At 43.0% G+C, this 12,640-nt stretch overlaps 1 protein-coding gene across 4 annotated transcripts in view; it reads left to right on the top strand.

Moving 5' to 3' along the window:
- Window positions 1-12,640, top strand: part of LOC144809415 (sodium- and chloride-dependent GABA transporter 2-like) — a 944,332-nt gene that overhangs the window by 332,805 nt on the left and 598,887 nt on the right. For all 4 annotated transcript variants that reach the window (XM_078673711.1, XM_078673714.1, XM_078673713.1 and 1 more), the window contains exon 4: window positions 9,619-9,759. In XM_078673711.1, the coding sequence (XP_078529837.1) occupies window positions 9,619-9,759 (141 nt within the window). The remainder of the gene's footprint in view (window positions 1-9,618; window positions 9,760-12,640) is intronic.

Below are 12,640 nucleotides of genomic sequence, written 5' to 3' on the forward strand. Positions count from 1 at the left end.
TTTGTTGAGGCAGAAGTGGCAGGGTGTCCCACTACGTTCTTAGTGGACACTGGGGCTACTCGTTCGACTCTGAGATCAGCGGTAGTTCCAGACTTGCCAATGTCAGGGGAAACGATTCAGGTGGTAGGAGTCGCAAATAAAAGAATGACTAGTCCCTTGACAGAACCAGTATCTGTGAAAATAGGAAATCATATGAACGAACATCAGTTTGTGGTTTGTGACTCGAGTCCGGTATGTCTGTTAGGAAGGGATTTGTTGTGCAAATTGAACTGCACCATATACTGCACCCCGCAAGGAGTGGAGGTACAGACTACCGACGAAGATGCTACTTTTAAGGTGGCCAATTCCAAATCTTGTGTAGAACTATATCCTACTCTGACAATAGAAGATCTTCCCCAAGACCTACGAGATGCAGTGGCGTCAGAGGTATGGGATTTCACAGGAGAAGAAATAGGATTGATTAAGGGGGTAGAACCGGTAAAAATATTGGTAAAACCAAATGTTGAGTTTCCAAGAACGCCTCAATACAAATTGTCACAGGAAACGATTGCAGGAATAAAGCCTGTGATCGAGTCAATGATTCAACAGGGAATACTGAAAGAAATCGTGGGTAGTCCTTGTAACTCCCCGATTATGGGTTTGCAGAAACCTAGTGGGAAATTCAGGATAGTACAGGATTTACGAAAGATTAACAACATAGTCGTTTCATGTTGTCCCGTGGTACCGAATCCATCAGTGATATTGTTTCAAATACCATGTCAAGCAGAATGGTTCACAGTGATAGATCTTTGTCAGGCTTTCTTTTCAATCCCATTGGATGAAGAGAGCAGGTATCTTTTTGCTTTTAAAATGGAAGATCGCGTTTTAACATGGTGTCGAATCCCACAAGGATTCACAGATAGCCCATCCATCTTTAATCAGTTGCTGAAGAAGAATCTTGAGAATCTAGTACTGCCACAGAACTCGGTTCTGGTACAGTACATAGATGACCTACTTGTTGCGTCAGAGACAGAGGAAGCTTGTAAAGCAGATTCAATTGCCTTACTGAATCATTTAGCTGAAAATGGACATAAGGTATCTCCGAGCAAGTTGCAGTATTGTTTGACAGAAGTACAGTATCTAGGGCACAGGTTAGAAAAAGGGAAACGTAAGGTGTCCCCAGAGAGGATTGAGGCGATAATGAAAATGAATGCGCCTACAACACAGAGAGAAGTTAGAATGTTCCTAGGAATGGTGGGTTACTGCCGACAGTGGATAGTTAACTTCTCACTGAAAGCAAAGCCCTTACAGAAACTGACGCACAAGGAGGTGAGTGATCCGGTACCATGGGATGAAGAATGTCTGGTGGCGTTTTTACAGCTGAGAGACGATTTATGTCGTGCTCCGGCTCTGGGAATGCCAGATTACGAAAAGTCATTTTCACTCTATTGCTGTGAGAGAGAGGGATGTGCTTTGTCAGTCTTGGCACAGACCCACGGTAATGCCCGTAGACCAGTTGCATATTTTTCGGCTACATTAGATCCAGTAGCCGCAGCGTTGCCCGGATGTCTCAAATCCGTTGCTGCAACGGGTGTCAGCATTGAAAGGAGCGAGAGTATTGTGATGGGACATCCAGTAGTGGTGTATGTACCACATTCAGTTGAATTGTTAATGACCAGGACGAAGACGCAGCATCTGACCAATAGCAGGCTCACGCGCTACGAGCAAGTTATACTTGCCGCAGAAAACGTGACTCTCAGGAGATGCTCTGTCTTGAATCCTGCTACTTTGATGCCATTACCTACTGTGATAGAAGGCGAAGGATGTGAAGACCACGATTGCCTTGATGTGACTGAACTATGCACGAAACCCAGACCAGATATTGTGGATGAGCCATTGTCTGACCCCGATGAAATTTACTTTGTTGATGGCTCATGTTTAAGAGACGATACTGGTCGGTTGAGAGCAGCTTATGCTGTTTGTACCATTACTGGAGTTGTGGAAGCCGCTTGCCTGGAAGGAGTACATTCCGCACAGGTAGCAGAAATTATTGCCCTAACTCGTGCCTGCATAGCAGGAAATGGAAAGAGAGTCACCATCTACACGGACAGCCAATATGGTTTCGGTGTGGTTCATGATTTCGGGCAGTTGTGGTCTCAGAGGGGTTACATGACCTCCTCTGGTTCGCCCATTCGAAATGGAGAATTTGTGCGATTGCTGATAGAAGCATTACAAGGTCCTGTTGACATCGCAGTAGTGAAGTGTGTAGCTCATACTAAGAATACAGATTTTGTGTCACAAGGTAATAGATATGCTGATGAAGTCGCACGCTATTGTGCGGAACAAAGTTATTCTTTCTCAAAGGTGGAAATAGAAGGTGCAGAAGAAAAGACTGAATTAAGTATGATGTTAGAAACTGTAGACACTTGGGAGGATTTAAGAATAATGCAGGAGAACGCACCTGAAACAGAGAAAAAGGCATGGGAAATAGCAGGTTGTGTGCGAAGTGAAATGGATTTTTGGGTTTCAGCAGATGGGAGAGCTGTGTTACCTGAAGAATTAGCTAATCCCATGGCGAGAGAAATACATGGTCCAGTACATCTAGGAAGGGATGCTATGATGAGAGTTTTTAGGCAGACTTGGTATTGCCCGAAATTCAGAATAGCAGCAGAATCAGTATGTAAGCGATGTGTTACTTGCCAACAGCTGAACGTAGGCAAACGAACACCAGTCACACTGAGTCACATTGGGAGGTCGGGGGGGCCTTTCAATAGAATGCAACTAGATTTCATCGAAATGCCAAGAGTCAATCGCCTTCGGTATGTGTTGGTGATTGTATGCGTATTTTCCAGATGGGTTGAAGCGTACCCTACACGTAGGTGCGATACACTCACAGTGGCTAAATTGTTGCTCAGGGAGTTGATACCGCGCTTCGGGGTGCCTGCCTCTTTGGAATCTGACAGAGGAAAACATTTTAATAGCGAAATAGTGAAGATGTTGTGCTCCACACTGAATATCGATCAAAAGCTGCATTGTAGTTATCGACCAGAAGCTTCAGGAATTGTGGAACAAGTGAATGGCACTTTGAAGAATAGATTGGCTAAAGTAGTGGCATCCACATCCTTGAGTTGGCCAGATGCTCTTCCTTTAGTGCTCATGAGCATGCGCAGCACACCTGATAGGAGGACAGGTCTCTCTCCCCACGAGATCCTGATGGGGAGGGCCATGAGACTTCCTACAGTTCCAACTACTGCTCTATTGAATATTACAGATGATCTGATCTTGGATTATTGTAAAGGACTGTCTGACGCCATCCATTCTGTGTCCCTTCAGGTGCATGCAGTTGAAGTTCCAGCAGCGAGGAACCTGTGTCATGACCTGAACCCAGGGGACTGGGTCTTAGTTAAAAAACACGTCCGGAAGAACTGCCTAGATGTTCGCTGGCGTGGGCCCTTTCAGGTAATCCTGATAACGAACACCGCGGTGAAGTGCGGGGGGCTGCCAAATTGGATCCATGCTTCCCATACTCGCAGAGTTCCAGCACCTCTAGAAGGAACAGCTCCCATCCCAGACGAAAGCCCGGAAGTGGAAGAAGAGTCGCAAGAAGGGATAGAGGCGGCTGAGGGGGTGTCAGAAGAAGTTGGGAACGCAACGGATTCAGAAGAAGAGCAAAGGCAGGACGGCAGTGAGACAGAAGACGCAACTGAAGGAGAGAGCAGAAGTGAATACGACTCAGACTCAGATCCGTATCGGAGCGACCAAGAACCAAGTGGGAGGACAAGGAATAGGAGAATAAGGCTTGGAGCTGCCACTTGGCCAACTAGGAGAAGAAGGCTAAGTTTGAGGTCGGCCCAGGAAGAAACGCTTACTCCTATATCCGAAGACTCAGATCCAGAAGAAGATATCCAGGATCAAGCCGAGGAGGGTCTTAGAAGATCAAGGAGGGTGCGAGTGCCTAGTAGAAGATACTCTACTCCCGACTGGACCTACCTCGTTGCAGATGTCTGGGAGACACAGAACAGGGAGGATCAGGGAAGTGGAACTGATCAGAACTGACCCGATCATCACAGTGCAAATAAGGTTTCTACTACCAGGAGCGGAGACCGAAAGGTTGCTGACACTCAACATCGTTCATCCTGCTCTCCTGAGTGGAATAAGAAAATTGATTTTAGAGACAGTTGAGTTTCCAGTTTGCTGTTCACGATATCCAATATTGGAGGGAACTCTTCTTCGTTTGGAAATGCTTGAGCGAGTAGTAGAAATGCTAGGAGCGCTTATTGTTGTGGATTAATACCATATTGTGAATGTCTTCAAAGGGGCGCAGAACTGGAAAGGTGAAGAAAGTGATCTTGATTAGAACGGACCCCTTTGTAATTGTGGATGTAGAACTGATAGTACCAGGAGTGGAAATTGAAAAAACGCTAACTCTCAATTTTGTCCGTCCACTTGTCTTGAGCGAAATAAGGAGAATAATCCTAGAAAAAGTTGACTTTCCATGGTGTGGCACGAACTGCCCAGAACCTGAGGGAATGATACTTCGGATGGACATTTATGAAGACGTAGTATCACTCCTTGAGTCATACATAACTTCAGACGAAAATAAGACTTTTGAAAAGAAATTGTAAATTTGTTGCAAGATAACCTAGCGCCGAGTGGAAGAAGAAAAAAAAAATGGTAGGGGTTTCCTTTTAGCGGATGGAGAAGGGCTAGGGTTGTCTATTTCTACTGGACTTTGAACTGTTTTGCGGAAACAAATTGTCAAGCTTCCAAGTGTTCAAAGAAAGACATTGCAAGAGAGAAAGACTTTGTTTGAAAAGAAGAGGAAGTGAATGCTGGAAGAAAGTCAAAAACTACACTGTTTGAGAACATGGAGGCTGGCAACCCGAACCGCAGGGCAAAATGTATAGCTGTTACACTTTTAGGAGTAGTGGTTTCTCTTATAATTTTAGTGGTAACTGTTTCATTCCTAGCGGGACACGAAGGGGATGAAACCGCAGTTAAGGAGGATAAGGGAGTATCAACACCGAAAACTACCATTATTAAAGAGAAGGGAAACATCAATGAGAAAGACAAAGCATTGTTAGATGCAGAAATAAAAAGGCTTCACACCGATGAATCACAGGGAAATTACAAGTCAAATGCTTATGCTAAATTGCTTTATGAATATGTTGATGCCATGGAAGTGAAGGATTGTTACGTTTGTATGCAATTACCAGCTTCAGTGGAGGAGGGTATCAGATACCATCATCTTCCGTTGACATATGGAATAACGTGCAGTTTATTGTTGAGCATGTTTTATGGACGAGAAGGATTCGAGTATTATTTCTCGAATTTCGACTCGACATTGCCAGAGGTTCCGAATTTCAAGCATTTGAACAAATGGGACTACTACAAAAGCGAAGACAGATTACACAAATGGTTTATTCCATGGAAAACGTTAGATACTTCACATGCTCGAAGAAACAATCTGACTTGTCAAATATCAGAGGTTGAGAAAAAGTTTATAGCACAGGTAGATACTAGATACAGGAGGCAGAAGATTTTGAAGGCATCAGGACAATGGGAAACAGATTGGACCAAGGAGGAAAGGGCACATCAAAGAAAAGGTAGTATTGGTCCAATTGCTTTGGATAAGGATAAACGGGGAAAACTGTGCATTCACAGGAGTTACTCATATTATGAAAACTTTTATGTAGGTCAAGTCCATTGTGAACATGCCTTTCAATTGGAGGATTACTCTAAGAACTTTTTGAAAGGGATGCAAGCAATACCAAATGTATATTTTGTATGTGGAAGAAGTGCCTATGTGAAGTTACCAGATAATTGGTACGGATCATGCTATCTGGCTGTTGTCTTCCCTAAAATATATCATGTTGAGAATTTAGACACGCCTAAGAAAGAAATATCAACTAGATGGAAGCGAGGGCTGGGTGCAGCAGAAGTAGTTGGAGATGTACTCGGTGCTGCATTCCCTTTCTTAGGATTGATAATGAATGACATCAAAATTAGGAGGTTAGCTACAGTCGTAGATAGGCTATCTGCTAGTACTGCAAGATCATTGATGCTGATAGAAGGTGAGATGCAATCGATTAGGGCAATGGTTCTTCAGAACCGACTTGCTTTAGATGTTCTGTTAGCAAAAGAGGGAGGAGTCTGTAAGGCTTTGAAGGTCCAGGAATGCTGTACTTACATTCCAGACAATTCAAAACCTCTAGAGAAGTATATACAAAACATCACTGCCATACACTACGAAATTGAGGACCTAGCAAAGGTGAATGTGTGGGAAAAAGTAGGTCATGGAATGGGTAAAGTTGGAAGTTGGTTTGCCAACTTAGGAAAGGGTATCGTTTGGTACATACTGAAACCCATCATCATAATAGTGATTTGTGTAATCACTTTGTGGGGATTGGTGCGTTTGTATCAATGTTATAAAGCAAATAGGTTGCAGAGAACTATGAGGAAACAGGAGGAAGAGTTGACAGCAATGCAGGATTCTCAATACAAGAGTCTGAAAGCATTGGAGAGTATGAAAAGAGGTGGCACAACCATGACTTCACTTTGAAGGGTTCTACATTTTTAGTGTCTTGGTGATGATGACCCCTGAAGGTCATCAAAGGGGGGACTGAGAGAGCACAAGTTTGAAAAAATGTATAAGTACGCCATATTTACAAGCACGTAGTTAGTTTAAACATGTTTTGCACACGAGTGTTTTATATTCAGTAGTGAAATGTATAGAATGTTAAGTAGAGTAACTATAATTATAACGGTGTGAGATTAATGTAGAAATGTTGGAATATATGTGAAAACCTCATGTTCTCATGTTAAAAGAATCATGTCCGAATTAAATGTAACTTTGAAAATCCAGTATTATGTGTAGGCCTTAGGGCAATTCACGGCAAACCTGAACGTGCTGCTAAATTAATGTGAGATAAGGTTGACATGGTTCTTCCAAATGTACTATTGAACTTAGGGTTAAAAGTATATGCTTTATAGATGTGTTATTTTAGAAACGTATGCTAGTTAAGAATGTTTGCTGTTTAAATCAAGTTAACGTTTTAAGAGTGCAGGGACCTGCTGCATGTAAATCAAGTAGGCCAGAGCCGATAATGTCATGTAGTTTAAATTGTCATGTGCTCGTTAGAGAAGAGGTCGAGAGGTGTCTAGCACAGAGCTTTGAGAGTGTTTTATGACTAAAGATATGGTGGAGTCTGGAATTTGAGGCCCACTGCAGGATGAGCTGTATGCAGGTGCGAGGGTCCTAATCAGCTCGAATGAAAGGGACTTTGTTCAGTGGCGCCTTGCGCAGGCCTGTAGGAGTTTCCAGGAATTTCAGGGGGTATCAGCGCACTGGAAGAAGAAGCCTGGGAACCAAGGTCAACTATAACGAGGGTCTTCAAGAGTACCATCATGGAGTTTACCGCGCAAAGATGTACCACGTGAGGGGCGTCCCAAGGGGCGTTCCTATCAGAAATGTGATTTGGTATTAGGGAAAGAGACCCGGGAGGAGAGCAGAGCAGATGATTTTGGGAGCCTAAGGAAGCGGATGGGTAGGCAGATAGGCTGATCAGGAGAGACCCATTATCAGAGAAGAGACAAAGAGAAGTGCGTGATCTTCTTAGGAAGTCACCACGGCTGACACCTAGAGGGTTAAGATCTTGCTAAGTAGGGATGTCATTTAAAATAGTGTAGGGACGGACTAACCAAAATTTTCTTTTCTGTAATGACTTTGAGATTGCAACTTATATCTATTTTGACAACCCTTATGGTCTTTGAGCTTGTACTTATTATTTTGTTCTTCAGACTTAGATTATTCAAGAAGTTCATGTTTATAGTGATACCAATTTACCTTTTGAATCTCATTTTGAGAAGTTTGTATCTTCAGTTATCTTTGACTTTATATTAAAACTTTAAAACTTAAATTTGGTCAGTGGTCATTTAGAGTGGTGTAAGTTCTTAAATTGATTGACTTATTGCGAGATTACCTTTTACTCAAAGACAGGTACCAACGATTCAGTCGACATAGTTTGGGATTTGGTAAGATAATTAGTAACCAGTAATCCCGCGTTAGCATTATTATCTACTTAAGCTTCTGTAAACCTATGGGGATCCACTGTACTCTGTGCACACTATACCTTACTTTGGTATAGTATATACAGAGCAGCTTCCAACAATCTGGCAATCTGAGTTTTTTATTGTTGAAGATCATTTGAAGATTTTCCACTTTATTTGGAAGAAATTTGTCAGGACCTTTGAAAAGTTCAAGTTTACAACGAATGTGGGAGTTTTGTGAATGATCATACCTGTACTTGGCTTGTCATTCAACGTTTGGGTATTTTGGCTTGGGGACTGATTCTATTGGTAATCTTAATGCTGCCAAGTCCTGTTTTCTTACCCTTTTGCAGCCCATATTTCAGCAACCCAGGTCGTCTAGGTAAGTAGCCTACCTGTAATTGTGTCGGGCATACATTAAAAAATACTAAATAAATCCTGTGTGTTTATGTTTGCAAACTCTGGGAATTATTTCAGTAATTTCAAAGTATATAAGAAAAATGCTACTTGAAGGACATTATGATGTCAAATAGTACGCAGTTACCATTGACACAAAGCATATAGAAGATCGGAAATATTTGTGATATGAGGTCAATATTTTATGTTTTCACTTGGGCATGAATAAATATTCACATTTCAGAATGTATCTTCTTCATGTCTTTTATATATTTTATATTAATATTGATGCTGTTCTGGAATATTTGAATAGTCTTGTTTTCGTAACATAAAACAACTCAAATCACCTTATTACATACAGCCACATTGTTTCCCACCTGTTTTTATTACTAATTGTGAGGAGCATAAAAACCCACCACACAGACGTTAATGCCTTGAATTGTCATCTAGAAACTACTACATATCTCTGGCTCATGAATTTTGTCAAAAACATGCAAGAAAATCTTACTTTTATATGGTCCTGAATACATCAAATAACACCTGGAGCGTAGATAACACTTGTTAACATAATAAGCTGATTATGCAGTGTTTTGTCTACCTCGTAATCCATTTGAACCAACAATATAATTTGCTTAAATTAGCAGAATATGTAGAGATTGCAAACTATGCCTCACATGCAGCAAGAGTAGATTATGCATGGTATAGTGTGACCAAGAAACACATAATTCCACTGTTTCTGGCAGATACTATATATTCTAGCCCAGTTAAAACAGGGCAGTACTACAGATAGCAATGCAGGAAAGTACTACGGAATATAAACACTCGCCGTTCACAATCACAGTTCAACGTGGTAAATCCATTCCAGTAGGTTTTTCTCGCTGGGATGGCGTTTACGCCGCAGTAGGCTGAGTTTCATGTTGCGAAACTGGCATGTGACAATAATTCCAGGCAATGGGAATTCCACCTAACTCATAATCAAATTCAAGCCCATTTTGCAAGTTTTTCCTGATTCTGAGGGACCCTCACATCTTGATTCCCTGGTCACACCTATCCTCAGGTGTTACTGATAAACCTGATATTTGTAACTCGGTGGGTCATTGTGACCATGCAGGTTAATTCCTGTCCCTGCCCATCGAGCTGACGAACATGAATGAGGTTGTTTCTGTTCTGAATACGATTTTCTCTCTCTTTCAGGAATTGGCTACGCCTGTCAGATGATTGTCACGCTGCTGAATTTTTATTACATAATTGTTCTTGCCTGGGCCTTTTTCTACCTCTTCAGTTCATTCACCACAGACCTCCCCTGGGCCAGCTGTGGTCATGAGTGGAACACAGGTAAATATTTTTCTCTGCCGCTTTTTCCTTTTGACTCCTACTTCTTGTGCCTTCCAGACCCACTTAACTGCACCTAATTATTGGAACTTGCTGATAGGTAAGAGGGGCTCAGACGACATTATACAGAGAAGGGGATCTCTGATAACTGATCTAACAGGGGATATCAATGACCTTATGCAGACAGGGTGACATCTGGGCACCAGTGTTCATGGGTGGAAGGGTAGATGGATGCGGGGGCTGATGCATTGGAGTCAGGCGATTTGGTCAGCTACGATGCCATTAAAGACTTGATGGAGAAGGGGCATAGTGCAACCTACTGGGTGGTGGGGCATCAAAGTACTCAACAGGAGGAGGATTTCATGTGGGAAATGGGCATTCAGTGCCTAATGATGTAGGTAGAGACCAAAAGTAACCTTGGTGTCATGCTTCCTCATCAGGGTCTTCGCACACCTCTATGCACTAATGCTGCAAGGGTGCCTGCATTGCTTGCAGGATTGTTTTTCTTCCTGCACAAAAATAATCCCCAGAGGCTGTTTTTACTCTTTCTAAATGTGCTGCAGAAAACAGCACACTTAGAAAACGGAAACAAGGAGAAATTAGGATATTTCTCCTCTTTGCGCCTTTTTTGAAATGGTAGTGTACACCAATCAAGGTGGTGTACACCAATCACTGTTTGCAAAGTAGAAACACAAATCTTGTCTTCACCGCAGACCACCAATGTTAGAAATGGGGTCTCCAGTTGGCAGTGGTTTTCACCCTGTCCAAGCAGGGACCTTTAATGTGGTCAGGATGAGGGAGACACAGATAATCCCTTCTCACCCCCTTGGTAGCCTGACACGAGCAGTCAGGCTTATCTCAGAGGCAATATATAAAGCATTTGTACATTCACATACAGTAACAGAGTGAAAACACTACAAAAGAAATACACAGCAGTTTAGAAAAATAGCCAATATTTATCTGAATGAAACAAGACCAAAACGACAAAAATCCAACAAAAATAAATACAGGTACCACTTTTACAAGGTTAAATAAGTTTAGTCTATAGAAATCTATAGATGCGTTTCTTTTAGCACAAAGTACTTCAATGCATCAAAATTCAAAGATTAAACAGGCGCAGGGGAGGTGAGGCACCGGAAAAGCAAAGTGATGTGTTGGTTTCTTACTCCCAGGGGAGGTGATGCGTTGGTTCCTTACTACTAGGCAGGGGAGGTGATGCGTCAGTTCCACACTGTCAGGGGAGGTGGTGCAAAGGTTCCTTGCTGAAGGAAAGGTGATGTGTTGATCTACGGATACACAGCCTTGGTTACTTACTGCTGGGCAATGTCGATGAAGAGACGACATTGCGGGATGATGCGTTGAAAATCTAGACGCGCTGTGTTTATCTCACAGCCACGAGTGGGTGATGCGTAAATTCTTCAGCGGCAAAGCAGGAGCGGACACAGTGCTCGGAGTTCAAGCTGCAGTGATTTTTCATCCCCAAAGCAGGCGATGCATCGATTTGTTAGCAGCACGCCAGTACTGCATCAGTAAAATAGGCGCTGAGAGTTAATGCATGGATTTTCTCTTCAGATCACTAGATTCTTCTTCCAAGGGCCAACAAACTGGACTGGCACCACTTGGCAGGTCAGGACTCTCAGCAGAAGAGCCTAGGAACAGGTTGTCTCTGATGGCCCTGAGACTTCCTAAGAGGAAGCAAGCACAAACAAGCCCTTGCAGAACATTGGAAGCAGGATATAGAAAGCAAAGTCCAATCCTTTCACTCCTGGGACAGATGCATAAAGCAGCAGGCAGCAGTGCTTAATTTGTGCCGGTGCTTTCTGGTGCTTAGCACCGGCACTTATTTCTCAGGGCCAGGTCTAGACCGGAGTGTCACTGCTTGCCAATTATATCAACACCTGCACAACGTGTCCGAAAAATATAATTTATTGACTTGCGTTCTGTTCTGTCAATCTTCCCGATGAAGAGTGCTTGCTTAGCCGCTAAATCAATGCCTGCCCTTCAGTCAGTGTTGCTAGAGTGCGGGCCACAGATTGGGCTGGATTTGTCCTGACTGTGCGTGCGTCTGCGCTGTGACAGCGTGCGTAATCTTGAGTCATGACCAGGCCCGGTTCTAGCGGGTGGGCCGGGTGGGCCCGGCCCACCCAAAGATGAGCCTGGCCCACCCAAACAGGAGCCTTGGCCCTCGCAGTGAGGGCTTGAAGGCAGGCGCCCGTGTGTGTGTGTGTCAGCCCGGGAGACAGCTTCCCGGGCGCACACACACAGACAGTTTAAGATTATCGCAGCCGCACCAAAGTACTTAACAGGTCTTTAAAGACCATTAACATGTTAATTAGGCTTTGTTTACTTTTCTCACCCCATCATCTCTGCATGGTGAGAGGGGACAAATCCTTTCTTTGACAACGGTAACCTTTGGTAACCTTTGCCTACTGTCCTGCTGCGTTGATTTTCTTTTTCTGTGCAGCGCAGGGGAAAAGTGGTCTGTTTATTCCTAGTCACCCCCTGAGCCCTGCAGCTGCTTATCACATAAGACTGTGACACAAAGTATGACTAATGGAGTAGGTAAGAGAATGTGTTAAAAAAAAAATTATTTTTAAAATCTGCCCAGGCCCAGCAGGACACATACTTCGTATGTGCTTCATTTAAACAGTTTTTATCATTTCATCATAGCCGATGCTGGTCAACAATAAAACAATACAAAATGCAATGTCCAGATAAAGTTGGTGATTAATGATCCTGCTTTAGAGCAATCGTTTGTCTGTTAGTATTTTTTAAATGCAGACACACTGTATTTTATGTGGATAGCTCAGTGGGTTACTGCCTTTGTCACAGAGATCCTTGTGTTACTTGTAGTTCAGAAGTTACAATCCTAACAAAAGGCAGT

Source organism: Lissotriton helveticus, chromosome 1_1, assembly GCF_964261635.1.
Source record: "Lissotriton helveticus chromosome 1_1, aLisHel1.1, whole genome shotgun sequence".
Classification (NCBI taxonomy): Eukaryota; Metazoa; Chordata; class Amphibia; order Caudata; family Salamandridae; genus Lissotriton; species Lissotriton helveticus.